The following is a 21314-nucleotide window of genomic DNA, read 5'->3' on the forward strand; positions in this document are numbered from 1 at the left end:
CAAAGAAAATTTATACCCATGTTATTTCCATAGAAACTTTGACTGGAGTGCGGACTATCTTAAAGTTAATATTAGAGCCAAACTTTCAGAGAATTATTTTTTATCAATTTGGAAGCATTGAGCCTTTGGAAGTAAAAGAATTTGAATACATCCATATTAAGGACCACCTTAAATATTAATTAAATTTTTATTTAACTATTTGTTGTTCATATTATTTAGCTTCTTTGTAACATAGTTTCTCCTATTTGAAGCGATATGATTAATAAATCTTGTAAAGGTGTGTTTTGTAACAAATGTTGGATTAACACGATTGACCCACCCTAAAAAAAATATATATATTAAATATTCGTGTAATTTATGAAACAAAATTGTATGGTTTGAATTATGATTCACCATATAATCCTGTAAATAATTCTCCATCAATTCCAGGCCGACCATTTCTTTTGCCCAGAGCGGATCTATTGATAATTTCTTCACCATAAATTCTTAACAAAATTTGTTTGACAATAGTTTTCAATCTTGATTTTTTTTATATCGAGATTCAATATAAAATTAATTATGTCTTCTGGGAGAGAAAATAATCACTCTCGGGCAAAACTTCTGCCTAAAGAAATATTTGAAAATGGTCATTTAGAAATCTTAGACTTGGAATAATATCATTGAATCCAATCAAAAATATTTATATCTCACATTATTTGGGTATGTAGAATCTAACATTCGTTCCTCAAATTCTTCAATTGTAGCTAATTGGCAATTTTTTATGTTCTGAGGGCTGTTTCTTGTAAAATATTTATTTCCAGATACATCCGATGTTGATGTTGATTGGAAATTTGAAGACATGGAATAAATACTTTCTATATTCCAATTTTCTCGATTAATACCTGAAGAGAGAAATAATTGGAAATTAATCAATAATTAGTATATTTAGTTTAAATAAAAAATATATATGATGAGCACCTTAAATATTAAATAAAACTAAAAGATCTATTTTGTCTTATAATTATTATTCATAAATCAAACGCATTTTTATATCCATTTTGTGTCAATCAACTTGTACTTGAATTCATTCCATATTTCGCTATTATATAGTATATAACATATAAAATAGTCCTTTGAAAAAATCAATTTACTTTGCATCGGGATATATATGGCATTATCGCAAATTTATCATTAAAATTAATCTCTGTCTAAAGTATTTTGTTTGGACTAGAAACACTTGTTAACATTAATGTTACTTCGCTTAAAAAATATTTATTTTATAACAAATTAAGCCATAAAAACAATGGCAAAATTCATCATATTCATAATTATTTATGATTCATGTCATAATATACTATGTAGGTATACCAAATAAAAGAAGATATAGTGTATTTTGGCAAATTTCAGAATCATAATCAAAATTTAAATCTTACAAAATATTCAACATTTCGTCCATGAATCATACATTATTTTTGTCACTTTCACCATATTTCATACAAATATTATTAGACACAATATATATAATAATTATAATTATAATTAAATCAGATACAAATTTCTCATCATTTCTCATTTCATTTCAATAAATGAAAGCTAATTTAAAAATTTAATAGATATATGTTTTGAAAATCATACTTCCATTCAACTTAAAACCATTAACTATTGTGTTCTTAAAAATGTTATAAAATAATTATTTTAAAATAATATACCCAAAATGACAATATACATAAAAGCATCAATTCGTGGAACAAAAAAATGAATAATATTTTCTGTTTATTTAATGTTTCGATACTTCATCTGTGACATCATTTAATAATGAAACCAGGGAAAACCTGATCAGATAATTATATATTTTTTTCTTCTAATCAAATTGTGTATCATTATCGACATATTCTGAAAATGGAACTGGAGGTGGATGATCATGAAATCCCGTAATGCTGATAACACGATCTCCTTGGGTTTTCAAAATTACAAGACAATTCATCGATTTCTTTTTGCTACATCTCCAATATGTGTTCTCTTTATATTGGGTATGTTTATGAAAAGTGAAATCTTCATACAAAATAACACGTCGTCCTTTCGAGTTTTTACAAAACGCACAGGTTGTGAAAGATGTGTGATCTGTTTGTTCTTTATCCAGTCTTGAATCATTTGGGCTGAAAATAGAAAAAATAATTCGGTTAATATAACAGAATAATAATTATTATGATAGTTGAACAGTGCATTTACTTGGTATCAAAAATAGCATTTCAAAAAAAATCATTTATTGCTATAACATATTTCAACCTAATACATAGAAACTATACTTTTTCATATATATATAAATAAAATAATTTAATTATATCTTTGTAACTTTGCAAAGTTAACTTAACTATGAAACTGAATATTCAATAACTATATGCGATTTGAAATAAATTTGAACTCAATTATTATTATAATCGTATAAATAAAATTTACTTAACACAATTGATAAATTCAAAAAATCTTCATAACCTAATCCAGAAATCATTTCCCAATTTCAGTTCAGACTCCAAAAATTAAACCAAATAAAAAATATTTCATTTTAGGCTATTATTTCTCATACTTTTTCATAAAAACATTTTGCATATAATTGTTTATTTCATAGTAGATAGATATAAAATAAAGCATTTTTGTGATTGTGGAATTTAGCCGTTACCTAGAATAATTTAATTATATCTCAGTATAAATAAAACTGATTTTATATCATGTTTTTTACTTTTTTGAGTATTACGATTACAAAATATAAATATACTATAGAATTTCTTTAATTTATTAATAATATAAAAATATTTAGCTAATAGAATAATGATTATTTAACTAAACAACGATGATTAACAATGATTATGATATTTATAATAAATTAATGATGTTATATTATATACAAAAATTCCTTATGACAATAATAAATAATACATGTTCGAAGATATGTTAAGTACGTTTTTTATATTAAAGCTAAATTTTATATAGTATCATCTAATCCTGTATCAGTACAAACAGTAGTAGTATACATATATATAAAATAAATATCTTCACATTATTCTGATGTTTTCTTACCATCTATAATCGTGCAATCACACCGATAAATTTTCATTTCATATATTCAAAATTCAAGTTCAACTTGAAAAGTTCACATTATATGTCTATAATGCAGACTCCACATGTTTGTGCTCGTATAAATATACATATAAACCCTTTCGCTACAAGGGTCGTCCATGGACGGCATCCGCATTATGTGCTGTGTACGAGTGTCGTCCATGGACGACATGTTCTGTGTCGGTCTTTGCTTCAAGATATATCACTATGATTTAAACTAATAGAGTCTTCATTTTATATATTCACGATTCAAGTTCAATTTGAAAAATTCACACTAATATATCTCTAATGGAGTCTCACATGTATGTGTTGGTATAAATATTAATATTAACTCTTTCGATACGAGTGTCGTCCATGGACGACATCCGCATGACGCGTAGATATTCTGTGTCGGTCTTTGCTTCACGATATATCACTATGAGTATTTTCATTTCATATATTCAAGGTTTAAGTTCGACTTCAAAAATTCACACTAATACGTCTATAATAGAGTCTCCACATGTTTATGCCCGTATTACTATTACATATTATCTCATTTGTTACGAGTGTAGTCCATGGACGCATCTGCATTATGTGCTATGCGTACAAGCAAAGACCGACACAGAACACGTCGTCCATGAACGACACTCTTACGCAAAGCACATAATACAGATGTGTCCATAGACGACATGTTCTGCGTTGGTCTTTACTTCAAGTTAAACTATTGGTCATTCTAATTTTCATTGTAACTTTTAGTTTATTAAAGCGCAATTTTAATTTATTTAATTTTAATATATTTAATTTTATAACTTTTATATATTTTTAATTTCCTTGATAATGTTAGAAATGATACATCGTTGTGCCTGCTCTGTTCCGTACAACAGCGACACTCCTGCAGAAAACATTCGCATATCGAAAGTTAATGAAAATATAAAAAATCAGCAGTTTCGAAGTTCTTCAGTATTCTGATGAGATTTTATTCCATATATCCAAAATTCAAATTTAACTTTAAATTAACACTTATTGAGCATTCCACAAATCAAAATTCTCCACGTAGTATTCTTTGCCATTAATGGGCTGTTGATGCTGATGATCTCCAGAAATATTTATAATAGAGTCTCCACAGGTTTTCAATAAAGCTAGGCATTTTGTAGAATGATATTTACTACATCTCCAATAATTGTATCTTTATATGATCTGAGTTTATGAAATGTGTAAGAATCGTGCAGGATGATACGAGCTCCACTTGCGCTTCTCACATAATTAATTTTGTTGAAATAAGAGTCACCAGTATTGAAATCTGCTGGAAAAAAGAATTTTCTAGTCAGTAATAGGATGAGTTAAATGCAATAAATAATTTATACATATATAGCTATATAAAAGGACCCTGTTGGGACAACGATGCCTAATACGATTTCTCGCATAAGACGTCAAATTCTGCACTTTGATACAAATTGCTCCTATTCGGAGTAATATACGTTTTTCGTACATGACAGCTTCTGATCTGGTTCCTTAGAGATGGCCACAATTGGTGATATACTATATACATATTGAAATATTTTTAAAAAATATCAACATAATATCACAAGCAACCTTGTTACATGCATCCACTCCTCTTATGATAAATAAAAAATAGTCATAATTAAAACGAATTTATTTCGTTATACAACGCACAATATTCATCACGATAGAATAGGTATCAAATTATTCCTACTTACTTAGATACTCTTAATAACTATTTTTTCTCCTAGAATAGATAACACTTTAATAAATAAATTATAATTTCATAATAAATTATCATATTATAAATAAATTAGCAATTTGGATTCCAATAATATTTTTTCTCTCTAAAATAATCTGTCAAAAAATAATCTTTGTCCCTTACAGGAGGCGGGTGTTCGTGGACTCCTGTAAATCTTAGGACATCGAACCCATTTGTTCTTATCATTGCAGAACATTTGGCAAGTTGTTTGCTGCATCTCCAATAAATCATATCTTTACAAACTTTATGTCTATGGAAAGTATAACTTTCATAAAGAGCCAATTGTGATCCTCTGCAACTCTTCACATAAATTGCTTTCTTCGAGATTCCTTGGCCGTAATATTGCTGAATCCTGGCTGAGAAAAAGAAATTATTAATTAGTACAGTTGACAAATATTTAATCGTGCTTCTTCTAGGTACATTATATATACATACAAAATTCATTCCATGTTATTAGATTTTTTTATATAGTTATTTTTTACAATACTTTACAAATTGTTGTCATCAATTATAAATTATCAGATCATGGAATAAATCTTAACAAAAACAATAGAAATATATACATATAAAGGAATATAAAACATATACATATGTTAAACATTCTCATAATTAAAATAAATTTTATTTCTTAATTATTACATAATGGCTTTGCATCTTAACGCACTATCATCAAAACAGTATTATTCTGTTAGAAAATTGAATACATCAATTGATTATTTATATAATATAAAACTATATACAAATAATAAAAACGTAAAAAGTTAAACATAATGACCAAAAGTTTGATAATAATATCACTTTTCAATTAAATGTATGTCAATGTGCCTTGTTCTTCCTAGGTTTGTCGAAAAAAAAAAGATTTCATTCTGATACTAATAACCGTAATAGATAGGTTTTAGAATATTGAAAAATATTATAAATATATATTATAAATATATATTTTATATATTATAAATATATGAAATAAATTGAAAAATATATTCAATTAAATTAAAAATAAATTCATTTTCTATTTCAGAAATTTTAAACAAAAACCAGAACACAAATCCCAAATATTTTTTTTCTTTCCAATTTCTAAATCAATTTCAATAATTTAGAAAAACATAAACAGAATGCAAAATAATAGAGATTATATAATAATAATACAAAACGAAAAACAAACTTGATATTTGCTCAGTATGCGACTTAAATTCTTAGGCTTCAATAATTCTACAATATGGAGCGAATATTTGAAGATATTTTTCAAAATTGATGATAACCAGTTCCATAGTTTATTAATTTCATCTAACTTTGTAGAATATTTTGAATATGATAGTAGAAATTTAGCGTTGAATTCGGATGACTATGGAATCCTTGAATTTATGTGTAGTCATACGTCTTCTCCTCCAATTTCGAAAGTTAATACGAAATCCTGAAGAAATAAAATCCATCATTAAAGTTTATTAAATCCGAAAAATAATTTCGAAGACTGAAAATGATGTCTTGTTTTATTGTCCATTTTAGGTTCATGCTTGGAGAAATATAATGCCATTACCAATTAGACAAAACACAAGTTTACCAAGTCTTCAAAAATGAAGTATCAAAAACATTAAATTAAATAATAAATCATAAATTAAACATTAAGAAATAATACAAAATTGATGTAGTAGATCAGAATTTATATATGGTATACATTTTATTAAAAATAAACACAACAAATTACATTTTAGTGAGACCTAGAGCAATTTTCCAAATGTTTAAGTGTCAGTTTGTTTACATTTACACTTTATATTTAAAACTGCAGTCAGCCGATTTTTAAATATTTATTGCATCATAAACGTCGCAGATATTTATTTGATTTTTAAAATTTACAGTAGAAATATTTATTTTTAAAGAACTATTACGAATATTCTTGACCAATTTATTAATTAGCACATATATTATTCCTTTTACAGAAAACTAACTATACTTTATTAATTAACATTCTGAACATTTTAAAAAATAGGTGTGTGTATGCATGTATGGATACAAATTACATTTTAGTGAGACCTAGAGCAATTTTCCAAATGTTTAAGTGTCAGTTTGTTTACATTTACACTTTATATTTAAAACTGCAGTCAGCCGATTTTTAAATATTTATTGCATCATAAACGTCGCAGATATTTATTTGATTTTTAAAATTTACAGTAGAAATATTTATTTTTAAAGAACTATTACGAATATTCTTGACCAATTTATTAATTAGCACATATATTATTCCTTTTACAGAAAACTAACTATACTTTATTAATTAACATTCTGAACATTTTAAAAAATAGGTGTGTGTATGCATGTATGGATACAACTTTTCGTCTACGTTTTCGGGCGCACGGATCAACCGATTTGAATGGTTAAAAAAAAATCGATTCCTATTGACAGGAAGATGTGCTGAGCAGTAGTTACGGAGATAAAGAACAAAGAGCGCAGAAAATAGAAATCGAGTTTTTGAGAGAACGGAGCATCCGATTTGAATGATCTAAAAACATTCAATTAGTAATGATTGGGAGAAGTGGTTATTAGTTTTTGACGAAGGCAGGCCCAGCCATTTCGAAGATATAGAGCTAAATGTAAAAAAATGGCAGTTTTTGAGATAACAAAGCGTCCGATTAAAATAATTCAAAGAACTTTCTGCTTGTTATTAAAAAAAATTCGATTATTTTTTTTCAAAAAAAAAATTTTTTTTGTATATCGAAAATAATTCAGAATATATTTTTAATTCAGGCTAAAGTTTTAAAATACTTTAAATAAATAATTTCAACATTGCAATTCAGTTTATATAATTCTTATAAATATTAGACAATGTTACAATATTTATAATAATCTATTTGAAAACATTCAATATTCCTCGAACATTTCGTTACGGTACGGGAAGTTTTAGCAATTTCCCTTAAGGCACGATGCCATACACACCACTAGTTTACTTTAACTCATATTAGAGTCATAAACCCTATAATCCTCATTTAATACTGGTGGAGGATGAATATGAGTTCCAGCAACATTTACTACCATATCACCACGTGTTTTCAGATTGACCAAACATTTGAGATTCGTATATTTACTGCAATTCCAATAAGTGTTATATCCATGGGTTTGCTTTTTGTGGAACGTATAATTTTTGTAGAGAATCAGTTTTCCACCTCGCCAACTCGAAACATATTTTATTGGACTTTGTTCATTCTCACGATGTCTTTGGTAATTCGAGTATGCCATGTAGGAACCTGGAAATAAAAAATAGTTTTGTTAGTGAAAATGTAAATATTTTTCAGATTTGTTGACGGAGGCAACGTTGTTTTTTTCGGAAATTAAAATTCTTGAGTCAGTATTCAAAATAGTTCATTATAAATCTTTAGTTTTAACAAGAGAGCGGTCACACATTCTGAGTAGGTCCAAATAATCTACATATTTGTTCAATTGTTTGTTAAACATATTTTTCAACATTTTTTTCGCTAATGCCAGAGTACTTTACACATAGACCTTATACTACTTGGACCGCTAATCCTCATATGTTTTTCATTATATAAATTGTACAAAGATAGAAGGGACTGTGACGTCACTTGCAGAACGACCGTTGCCGACAATTGTGGAACTCCCCCGATTGATTAAATGCCATATGTCATAAGTTTTATTTTAATAATAGATAACAATTGTTAGAAAATTGAGAAATTTGTTAAAAATGATATTCATAATTGCTTTTATTGAAAGAAAACATATGGCATATGATATTTTCACAGGAGTATTTCACGATTGTCGGCTACGCTCGTTCACTGAGTGACGTCACAGTCCCTTCTATCTTTATGCAGTATAAGGTCTATGACTTTGCAACAAAGTTTTGAGATTATTAAGTATATTATTTTTCTTATTTTTGCTAAAACTCCAATAATCCTAAACGCCATTTCATTTCTATCATAGAACTGCGATCTGCAATCAACATCTGAAATGAGCAAATAAAAATTATTAAAATAATAATAATTATCGTCTAAAATTAAGAAAGATACAAAGTAATTTTGTTTTTAATTTTATTATAATAATTGCAGTTGTATACAAAATAAGATAAGATATATTTTCAAATAAAATTGAAGTTCAAAATCGTGTTAAGCTTGTACTATTGTTTATAATTAATTGTAATATCGGAATGAAAAAACAAGATTTTTTTTTATTTACCATTCAAATTACAATCTGTCTTAGTGAAGACATTTAGTAATTGGTATGTTATAATATATGGTTTATTTAGAAAGATTACCTAATGGTAATTCTTTCTAGTGAAAAAAAATAAGATAATCCAACTTAGTTGAAATAGTATAATCAAATAAAAAAATATTTAAGCATTTATTCCTATCAAAATGACAACTATCAATCTATGTTTGGAATGAAACGATATTTTTTCATACACATATATGACATATTAACATCTAAGATTATCTTCGAAATTAAAATTCTGCATATATATTTACAACAAAATGTTATTCTAATATTTTTAATGTTTTTTTTTACATTTTTACTTTTACTTTTTAATTTAAATAATAGTTCAATAGTCACATTGAGATTGATACCTATACTGCAACTAGAGAAGGAAAAAATAAATCTATATAATACACTCTTCAAAATCATTTAACCCTTTCCACTCGCGAATTCCGAGATTTATGTGAATTTTGCCGCCGGAGCGGTGGCATCCGAGTGGGAAGGGTTAAAATATCACTTTCAAATCTTTTTTTTTAAATCTTTTTTACTTTATGTGCAGATACTTCTGCCTGCATATATATCCTTTCCATCAATTAAGTTTTTAACTTTTTAAACAATTTGATTTTATATCCTGCTGACCTGAATCCCAAAAAATGCTGTAAATTTCATGGAAATAATTCAGTATGGATTGTTCGTTGATATTCATTTATTTATATATTTATATCAGTGCGTTCTTTAAAAGTTGGTTAATTACTAAAAAAATAAAGACCCTAGAAATAAGTATTTCAGCAGAAGCAGAAAAATTGATAATCGAAACCATTCCATTTAGCATTTACTCAAGATAATAGTCTCTATTGCATATCGGCGGTGAATGTATATGAATTTGATGTTCAGAAAGTTGTACAACATAATCTCCTTGAGTTTTTAGACCAACTGGGCAATTAATAGCATCATATTTGCTGCAATACCAAAGAGTCTTAGAACCTGTCCTTTGCTTTCTGAATATATAAGAATTATATAGAATCAGTCGTCCACGTTTGCAGCTTGTAACATATTGCACAGGACGATAATCGACGTTATAATATTTAGCACAATTTGGAGTCCTCTGCACAGCTGCAAAAAGATAAAATTGACATGTTATTAAGGTTCTAGAGATCCACTCGTGTATACATACAATCGGAATACATGCCAAAAAAAATTATGAGCTCACAAAATTTTATTCAACAAAGTACAAATGTAGCAAAATGTCTAATATCAGCATTTTCCTTTCTTGAAACAAACTGGCAGGACAAAAGGTCGAAGGGTCGAAAGGAAGGGACGAAGGGTCCACAAAACCGTTAGCGTAAATTTTTCCAGGCCAACATTCTTCAAAAATGATATCTAAAGTTATCGATCCTAAACTGAATACTTCTGGTAATTAATTTTATCTAAAGTATGAGTTTTTGTTTAAAGTATGTTTTTGCAAGATTAAACCAAAGTGGTCAAGTCAATATTTTGAATACTTTCAAAAACAACCACCATAAGCATCAGACCACAAATTTTTATTGAAGAGACTAGTTTAATGATGTTTTATAACTACAAATAAAACTACATAGTAGAATTTAATAATTTTCATTTAATTCATTCTATTAATCTATCAAAACCATTTGACATTTGACGTATGAGCCGGCGCCATTGTTTCTTTTTAAATTAAGCTTCAAAAATATTTCAAATTAAAAATGTAAAGTTTTTTCGCGGTTTAGAAGTAATTTTTCATTTTTTGCACAATCTCTAGATTAGCACAAATATTTCAAAACTAAAACTGGCCAAATCGGTTCAGCCATTTTAGAGCCTTAGCATAACTAACATTTTATCGAACTCCATTTTTATATATAAGATAATGATTTACATTAATGACCAAGAAGTTGTAAATATTGTTGAAATCATTTATTAAAAAATATATACATCCATATTCTCCTAATTCACATATCGATAACCAGGTTTCATTTCAATAGATGGATGATTATGGTCTCCAGATACGTTTACTATGATCCCATCGCGAGTTTTCAAACGTGCCGAACACTTTGTGATAGAATGTTGTGTACAGTTCCAATAAACATGATAACCATAAGCACGCATTTTGTAAAATGTGTTGTTATTATATCGAATCATTCGCCGTATGCCTTTCCAATCAGTTATATATGTTACTGGCGTGTTCCTGTTCTCCAAATGTCCATACTGGGGATAGTAGAAATCTAAGGGCATAAAAATTTAAAATTTTAGAAAAAGCCGACTAAAAAATTTTTATACTACTGATACTACCAGAGTATATGCATAATGAATTAATTACCCTTTCCACATAAATCAAGTATCATATCATATTCCTTACACTCACTATCACTATCACAATTAAAAGCATCATATTTGCTTTTATCGACTGAACGCAAAAACTGTTACAACAAGCCCCTAAGCCCCTAGCTCCCCAATTCATGTAATTGGAATACATGGCCCAAACAAATAAAATTATTAGAATACAAATGTTTATTTGAGATAGAAAGAGTACAAATAGAACATAAAATTAACATTTTCCTTTCTTGAAACTACTTGCAATTTAACAGTTTTCGTCCACAGAACACCAGCCTGATTTTACTCCAGCCAACATCCTTGAATAGGTAACGTCTTATATTTTTGGATGAACATTTCTGGTAATAGATCACATCTAATTGATTTCATTTGCAGATTTTTTTAGTAAAGTATGTATTACTAGTACACTCACCAACGAGATAAAATCTCTCTCTTCACTTTGGACATTAACATCAGGCAATAGTAAACCTTAGATTATGGTGAAGATGGTGATAATCTTGCATTTATTTTTCAATTATTGTTGTATTTTGTTATTTCTGCAGTGTGACAGAAGCAATATTTAGTTTATATAAAATCTTCTATATCCTCCTAATTCACATATCGATAACCAGGTTTCATTTCTGTCGATGGATGGTTATGGCATCCAGATTCGTTTACTATGAACCCATCACGAGTTTTTAAATGTGCCAAACATTTGGTGATAGAATGTTGAGTACAGTACCAATAACTGTGACAACCATAAGCACGCATTTTGTAAAATGAATTATTATTATATCGAATCAATCGTCGTACGCCTTTCCAATCAGTTATAAATTTTACTGGGATGTTCCTGTTTTCCAGGTGTCCATACATTTGATAGTAGAAATCTAAGGGCAGAAAAATATAAAACCTTAGAAAATTTTAAACAAGAAATATATTCATTATATTCACTGTCACTATTAATAAGTGATTTTTTTATCGACACAACTAAGTTAAACTAGCAACTTTAACACCAGTTTTTAATTAACTCCAAAATATGGTATTTAATTTTATAATTTTATATGAAGTTAAATGTTAAGTAATATTAAATCCATTACTGGCTAATTTTATAAAATACAATAGCATATGAAACACATTTTCTTGGTTATAAGTAATTTTCATACAACTTTTAAGGCAGATAATTATCATTTATTATTCGACTTTTATAGCTTTTATATTTTACCAGACCAAAAAAATAATAAAATAATAAATTTCCAAAAATTGTTTTAACAATTGTTTTAACAATTATCACATTTAACATTAATTTCAAAAAAATAATTCTAATTAATTTAATCTAATTCCAATTATAGTTTATCACAAAATCATCATTTGAAAACCTAAAATCTACATCTAATTTTGGTGGCGGATGTGCGTGATTTCTCGTGACTTTTGTAACAAAATTTCCACAAGTTGTCACTTGAACAGAACATTTTAAAGACTTATTTTTAGTACAAATCCAATAGCTACTACACTTATGAACTTTTTTTCTACGAAATGTGTAATTATTGTAAAGAATCACTCTTCCACCGTTTGTGGTTCTTGCATATTGAAATGGTCCTAGGGAGATGTTGTTTTGAAGATTCGGATTGAACACTGAAAAAAATAAATAATAAATTTGAGTTGTGAGAAAAAATCCTTAATTAAAATAAATAAAAAAATCAAATGTAAATTGGTAAATTAAATTTTAGAAAAAAGAGTAGAATTTAGAATAATGTTTTACATATTGGTAAAATCAATTAAGACTTCCACTATTTATTGCATATATATGTATATTATAATAATAATTGCCTACTGATTTTTGTGAAGACCTTCCTAGAAGTGGTCCATCTAAAATTTCTCAATACAAAATTTATACAAAATTATTTTTGCCATTCCATATGGCAAGTTCTTTGGTATCAAGAATGTCCAATTTTGATATTAGTTGGTCATATAATGATAATGGGTAGTACTGCTACCCATTATTATTATTACTGCTATCATGTTATCACCACTATACAAAAATATAGAGATTACGTAGACAATTTAGTTGTAACACTTATATCGATTCATCACTAGAATTCTGGTATACATAATCCTTACACTAAAGATTAAAACACTTCAAACTTCTCATTATTGTATTCGTGTTTACCAACAGCAATATTTTATAGCCTAGAATAACTTAAAACAAATTAATTTCCACTAAAAAAACACTAATAAATTATTCTATTAATGGAATATGGGAAGAATGAGTATAATATATTATTGAGTAAATCCCTGAATCAAATTCAGGTGAAAAAAATGCATTGGTTTTAATTTTTCTTGGATAAACTTCATACAAAGTGCAGATATAATTCTGTATACTAAAAAAACTGGTATATAAATACTTGGTATAATAAAAAGTAATAATAAATTTCTAATATTCATAATGTTGAATTTATATATATATATATATATATATATATATATATAATTTTATATATACCTTATATTAAATTTTATTCACTATAATATTTAGACACATTCCCCCACGTATATCAAATGTATATATTTGAACAGCGCAAAAGCAATGAAATTAAATAATTCCAAAAATAATCCAATAATCAATTTCCCATCTAAAATTTATATTTAAATTCGTATGCCGGATTGTCCCAAATTTTGTAATCCGAATTAAATTTCGGAGGTGGATGATTATGTTGTCCTGTACTATTTACAACAAAATTGCCACGAGTTTTGACATGAACTAAACATTTTAAGGAATGGTATTTGCTACAAATCCAATAAGTATTAGATTTGTGTATTTGTCTTTTTCGGAATGTATAATCGTTGTAAAGGATCACCAGGCCACCTCTTATGCTCTCTGCATATTGTATTGGACTTAGAAGGATTGTCTCTGGATGCAAAAACATCATTTGTTGGAGATCTGCTGAAAAATATAAAATGTATTAGTTTACGTCTTTAAGAAAAAATATATATCAAGATTTATATTTTACAGAGTTATATTATTTATCTTGAAACATTTTTTTTACCACAATAGCATATATTTACAAGTATTTTTTAAATTTATTTCATTTACAGTTATAGGAGCACATATAGTACAGCGTGATTATTAAAATATAACTATAATGTATATACAATTTGAAATCTTTTTTCAATTTTTTCAATGTTTGCATATCAGAAGAATTTTACTGTTTATTTTTATTTACAGTTACTGCGTCCTAGATGCCAAATATATAAAATTTTAATCATATAACTTATGTGTAAAAGTTTTTATTTTCGATTTCTGGTTCCACTTGAGGAACAATAAATATACATAGTAACATTAATAAAGGTTATTAAATATGATGTTATCAAAGCTAAATTTTCATTTTCAGAAATGAAAAAAAAATTTAAAACAGTAAGGAAACATTTATTTTATAACAAAATTAAGACCATTTGTTGAAAAATCATGTAAATTAATTTTCCATTATTTTTTCAAACGCGGCGGCATGTTCGAGCCTCACAAGTTTCATACGTCTATCTTCTCTACCTGACATCAATAAAATAATTTTCTACCCTATAATTCAATTACAAACCTAGACGGAATGACAAATAATTTGTAAGCAAAAACATATGACAAACTACAAATTAAAATTTTATATTTATATATATATCGACAATTTTAAAATACATAATATATCATTAAAATATTTTTATTCAAGAATAATATTGATATACATGGAAAGAGCATATATCTCAATACCTTCAAAAATTTATTAGCACTTTCTGCCATACAGCGTACTTAAACATTTATTTATTTACATAATTATAATTTTCTATTAACCCAAGACATTAATTTCTAAATATTTCATATACTGTAAAATTAAATAGTACTTTCTTGTGGTATGTAATTAGTAGCATGCACAAGCAATAAACTCAAACACTTCAATATGAAGAACTATTGTTAAAAAAAACTTCAACAACTGGAATATGACGTGTAATTGTATTTTTAATGTTTTCAATAATATAGCAGAAATTTCAACTAAATATTTAAACAAGTTTCACTAAACTTTTACCGCATTCGAATAATTTCGACTTAGAGTCAACCCATAAAACTGAACTCTGAGAATTAGCTCTGAGCAGTCTACTTACATTCTATTTTAACACTATAATTTTTATTCGCAAGTAATATGACACATAATCTCCATCTTCAAATTAGCCTATTTATTGGCTAACCCAATATTTATGGCCAAATTCAGGCCCTATCAAAACAAAGTATATAATCTGAATTACATTTCGGCGGAGGATGGTTATGACTTCCAGTGATATTCATAACAAATTCACCGCAAGTTTTAACATGAACCAAACATTTTAAAGTATTATATTTGCTGCAAATCCAATAAGTATTGGACTTATGTGTTTGTCGTTTATGGAAAGTGTATTCATTGTATAAAACCAGTTGTCTTCCTCTAGGACTTCTAGCATACTGAATTGGACTTGGCTTGATCTCTGGACGAGAATACATGTAGTTAACATTTCCTGAAAGATAGAAAATGTATTAGAAATTATTGATTAAGTGTAGTTATTTAAAAAATTGTGTGACTGAGTATTAGTTATAAACATTGTTTATAAATATCATTTATATTTCCTGCTTAGTATTTACAAACATAATATAAATATGACTAAAATTAATTATTGGTAAAACTTACAGTTAGTACGTATACGACGCGAATTATTCCTTAAATTTAACAAATGTGATCTCACATAAAATTATATACCCTAATGCTAGTAATATCATTTACATAATCTTATTATATCCAAAAGGTAACATATATTCAGTATTTTAAAAAAAGTATACATTTCTATCCAATTAATCAAATTAGATCGATTAAAAGAACTATAAAACTAGAATGTATTAAAACAAAAATTATTCTAAAATTGTCAGCTTAATTTACAGTTTATTACAAGTATATCACATTTTCATAAAAATAAAAATGTACGTAGATCTTGAAAGTGATATAATATTTCACATATAATTATATATAATGTATTCATTCAACTCATGTGATTTTATATATTAGTAATATCAATTATTAAAATATTTTTACAATATGATTAAGACAAGATGTTTCGTGTTGCTGTTGCTAATGAACTTTCTTAACTAAAAATGTTAGGAAAAATTCATGCTCACAATAAATCATATACTTCAGCAATATTTATTTTAAAATAATGAGGTTGATCAAGTATAGAAATAGAATATAGGTGAGTATTTCTCATATTACCACAAATCTGCTTAACAAATTTCTAAAATACTGCACTGTACCTGCATGCAGACCAAATGCATTAAAATTTTATCATTAATATCATAATAGTCAATATCTTATAAATTAATACTTTAAAATTGGTTCAAATTGATAGATTGATTTTCGTAAAATAAGCATAAACGAATTAAAAAAAAATTATAATAAAATTTTTTAGACGCTTAGACGTTAATAGATACAAAAGACGTAAAGAAATATTTTTTCATAAAAATGGAGGCTTGGTATCTAATTGACCAGGACATGACCAGATTTCATGATTGAGTCTTGATTTAGAGGTCACCAAACCATCAATTTTGAAGTCAACATTATGTCTTGCATTTTCTTTTTAATGAAAATTCTGAGTATTCAGTCTTGCTTCAGAGGCCCACTTATATTGCAAAGCCAAAATACTAGCAGCATCTTGACTATTATTATCAGCGGATCTGGTCAAATTCAAGTCATCTTTGGAAAAGGAACCTTCAGGTGGATGCTGGTGAGATGCACTGACACTTTGCAATTTATTTCCACAAGTCGTAAGACGAACTTTGCATCCATTTACATATTGTCTGCATCGCCAATACACCTTGTCTTTATAGTTCATATGTCTTGAGTACATGTAGCCATCTCGAATGAGGTGAAGGTTACCATGTTGTCCTGAGAACATTTGGAATCCTTCGATGGTGGAGAAAATCTTGGCTTTTAAGACACCTAAAAAGAAACAAAAATAATAATGGTGTTAATATGGTGTATAAAATATTCTTAAGGTAACATATTTTGTCCAATATCTTGAAACAAGTACAAATAAACATATTGAAATTCGGAGTATTATTCATAACCTTAACAACTAGAGAAAAAGTAAAAGTATTAAAAAAATGTTGTTTTTAATTATATTCTTTATAGTTATATTTACTTAAAAATACATTTTCACATCATTTACAGATATTTTAATATTTACATTCTAATAGATTCAGATATGATTGCAGCAAGTATTAAAGCCAAGGATAATAAGATATCTGAATAAGAAAAGGCTTACATTATTGTTGCTAAAACTATTTTGTTAAAGAGAATAAATTAAATTCAATTCAATAATTTCATAAAATTTGTATTGAATTTAAGCACGATAAGCACTACTTTCACAATCTCGGCAAGAATAATGATAATACTAAGATTTCTCGGAGAGATATAAATTACATTATTAATTTAAATTTATATTCATACACAGATGACTTTATCTGTCTAAGAATGCAATTTAAAAATACAATAAATATTATCTAATAATACTTGAATGAGTATATCAAAAATTCATAATTATTTCATTAATTAATATAAAAATAAAGAAATATATCATTTAACCATTTTGCTACGACAGTGTTTTTCGCAGGAGTGACACTGCTGTACGGAACAGCAAGCCGCCAAGGAGCTAAACTGGATATACCAGACATAAAAACATATTTTAAGATTTTTTAATAATTATCAATAAAAATATCTTTATCAATTAAAAATTACACTTCTGAAGAACTAAAAATTACAATAAATTAGAATTCTTAAAAATTTTGAAGCAAAGGTCGACTGGACATCAGATGAATATCGTCTGTAGGTCGTCATACTGATGTCGTCTATAGATCACGCTCGTAGCAAAAAGGTTAAATACAGTCGATGGAAATGACAATAAATATTCGAAATTATGTCCAATTAACCCTAAAACATTTGATGTAGTTTAAGTTCTAATACTGATTTATTCAAATCTTACAATAAATGACATTAAAAATAATACATGATGTTTCAAGGGGTTAAACAATAGAAAGTAAAGTAATAAAATACTTTGGTTTTTTAAAAGTTTCAAATAAATTATCACTCGTTATTTCATAAAAACTTATAAATAATTTTCTATTTCATAAAATATACACTAACCATTAATTTATGACTAATAATACAAAATCAAACTTTTAACGTTAGTCAAACAAATACTATTGAAAACTTAGTACTACTATATAAATTACAAATCAGGAAACCTGGTATTCCAGGGCATTTTATCCTGCGCATTCTGCGTTGCATCTTTTCCCTCATCTGATCTCTTATTCGATTCATCCTGGTCCAGATCATCGATCTGTCTATAAAAACCAGCGCCGCCTTGGCTATATATATGTTTTAGCTGCTGCGTCAGCTGCTTTTGCTGAGCTGCCAAATTTGGGATAACTTCTGGACGTTTAGCTGCATACATGGCAGACGCCAGGGCGTTCACCATCAGACTATGCTGCTCTGCATAATTGACCCTGGAGGTGATACCAGGAGGACCAGGACTCGGATCTGATCTGGAAGAAGATGCTGGAGATGGTGCACTGTCGGAGTCTGCATGTGATGGTGGGCCAGTTGAATCTCTGTGCCGCTTCTTTTCTTTCATTCTACGATTTTGGAACCAAACTTCGACTTGTCGTTCGACAAGACCTATACTTTTCGCCAAATCTTCTCTTCGCTGTCTATCTAGATAATGATTTACTTTAAACTCTTTCTCGAGCTGCATTATTTGGAGACTGTTATAGGCTGTCCGTTGTCGACGGGGCATCTTCATACTCATCGCTAATCGAATAGGATCTGCAAGTAATTAAATAGACAAAAAATATTAATAAAAATAACTAAATGAGAATGAAAGGATTCTAGTTTACTGTATCTAAGTAACAAAACTACTCCAAAAATAGTCTATGTAAAAAAATAAACGCGACGACATTGGAAACCAACTACTTATTATGAAATATGACAATCCGTACGTCATTATCATTTCACGAAATCCCATGTCATGATTTATGGACCGATTCTGTCCCATAACAGACAAATGTTATGGCAAGGCTATGTTGTGAAAAACTTTCCATACTAAATATTGACAAAAGCCATGTGGTTGTTGTACAGCCAAACGTTTTTCTCAGGTTATCAGATAGAAAACCTAACCTAGAAACCGCACAAATGTCAAAAAAACGATCTTAGATAACAGGGTATTTCTAACTCAGATTCATAACATACGAGTGACGTTGTAGTGTAAAACGCCTGAATGAACAGCAAATACATGAAATTTTGACAGTATTCAGTATGATTCAGTGGCATAATGTATGGAAGTTGAAGCTTAACATGGCTTTGCCATAATATTAGATTGTTATGCGACAGAATCGGCCCATTAGTCACCTTATGGTATCTGAAACAGAGAAAAACATATTTAAAATATTTAGAATAAAATGTGCTGATCTCACCTTCAAATTGACAACTGAAATACAATGTTATACCTACATTTGGAAATAAAATACTAATAGTAATAACAGGCAAGGGAGGAAAACAGTTCTATTGAGTTTGTGGTGCTCTCACATCATAAACCTGCCTTCGAAATAATCGATATTTCGAAATATTATTCTAGAAATCATCAGTTATTATTCTACATCAATATAGACGTAATTTTAAATATATACCTACAATAAAATTGATCTATAGTATTCCATTAAATAAATATTAAAATACAATTTCTATTTTATGAACATTTATTACATCAATAAACATATTTTATTCAACTATAAAAATTGTGTTTCCTTTGCCAGTGCAGTCGCAAACTGTTGCTCATTCTTGTGGCATATGGACACCAACCGCAATATAAATATTCTGTTTCAGAATTATTTCCTTGGGATAAAATATTAATGCTGTCAGTGTCCGTATGCTCTGTTATTTTTTCTGTAGATTGTTCTGAAGTAGAAACAGCCTTATAAATTCCTGCAAATGGAAAAATAATATAGTTAGTGAAATCCTTAAGGTAATGGTTTCAAAGATGCTCCTGGAAAGTGAATAATTAAGGTTGCAGTATTGAGTAAAATTTAAATAATATGTTTAAGATCTTTATTTTTTTTATTAAACATGACTAATTCTACAACTGTGAGAGATTGAATATGAAGACAGTAGATAAAAAAAATATAACTTATTATTATAAATTCATACACAAAATTTCATTTTCACCAATTATTTTAAAATTCAAATAAAAACTATATACAATTCTTTATCATCGAAGAAACAAAATTTATCCTTGACTATTTACAAAAACTTATACAATTATGGCAGATAATATGATTACTATGGTTTTGGTAAAGCAGAACGAAGTTTATCCATTTGCGATTCATTGATGTGATGTTGTTTTCGCATATGATCTAATAGAAAATCTTCTTTATTGGCAATAAAACCGCATTTGACACAAGTGTATATGAATTTGATTAATTCTTGGCATTCAAATTGCTTGTGGTGTTCCAAACTTAATTCGTGGACGTATCGTCTGTTGCATCTGAAAACAATAAATGGAATGTGTTGTGAAATTTTTAAAGAAATCCAAATCACTAGTGTAGATGATTCGGAATATGTACTCAAAAACACTAGACAACATGTAGACTCTAAGATATAAAAAAGTAATAATCTCCAAGACTCTATATTACACTGCCATACTCATCAATTTTACTAGAAGGCAATAAAAGGAGTAGCATGGAAATCTAATAATCTGTGAGAAAATAAATTTAGCTATTCCAGATATCTTAGCGTGTATTCTGAGCACATACTCTTTCATTTTCCATAAGTTAATTAAATCATATAGTTTAAATTCAAAATGCAAACCTTTCGCAATGGTAAGGTTTTTCAATTGCTATAGGTTG

General features: G+C 27.7%; 2 protein-coding genes across 2 annotated transcripts; both read right to left on the reverse strand.

The window, feature by feature from the left end:
• Window positions 1-4807: 4807 nt before the first annotated feature.
• Window positions 4808-17456, reverse strand: LOC113388257 (FLYWCH-type zinc finger-containing protein 1). The gene is made up of 6 exons (XM_026625655.1): window positions 17447-17456; window positions 17059-17355; window positions 15641-15886; window positions 7780-8070; window positions 4958-5190; window positions 4808-4819 (listed from the first exon to the last, which is right to left on the reverse strand). The coding sequence occupies exons 1-6, from the start codon at window positions 17454-17456 to the stop codon at window positions 4808-4810; spliced, it is 1089 nt and encodes a 362-aa protein (XP_026481440.1).
• Window positions 17457-18643: 1187 nt separating this feature from the next.
• LOC113388259 (homeobox protein Hox-C4a-like) lies at window positions 18644-19210 on the reverse strand. Its single transcript, XM_026625656.1, has one exon. The coding sequence runs from the start codon at window positions 19208-19210 to the stop codon at window positions 18644-18646; it is 567 nt and encodes a 188-aa protein (XP_026481441.1).
• Window positions 19211-21314: the final 2104 nt, after the last annotated feature.

The sequence above is a fragment of the Ctenocephalides felis genome, unplaced genomic scaffold, assembly GCF_003426905.1.
Source record: "Ctenocephalides felis isolate EL2017-DRISC unplaced genomic scaffold, ASM342690v1 CF-g0.4_SCAFFOLD_03572, whole genome shotgun sequence".
NCBI classification, from domain to species: Eukaryota; Metazoa; Arthropoda; class Insecta; order Siphonaptera; family Pulicidae; genus Ctenocephalides; species Ctenocephalides felis.

Coding starts and splice junctions, on each gene's coding strand:
- LOC113388259 (XM_026625656.1), bottom strand. CDS start 19,210: ATGCCCCGTCGACAACGGACAGCCTATAACAGTCTCCAAATAATGCAG.
- LOC113388257 (XM_026625655.1), bottom strand. Junction 15,887..17,058: donor TAATAGTCAAGATGCTGCTA/GTATTTTGGCTT, acceptor TCTATCTTTCAG/GAAATGTTAACTACATGTAT. Junction 8,071..15,640: donor TAACCATCCTCCGCCGAAAT/GTAATTCAGATT, acceptor TTTTATTTCCAG/GTTCCTACATGGCATACTCG.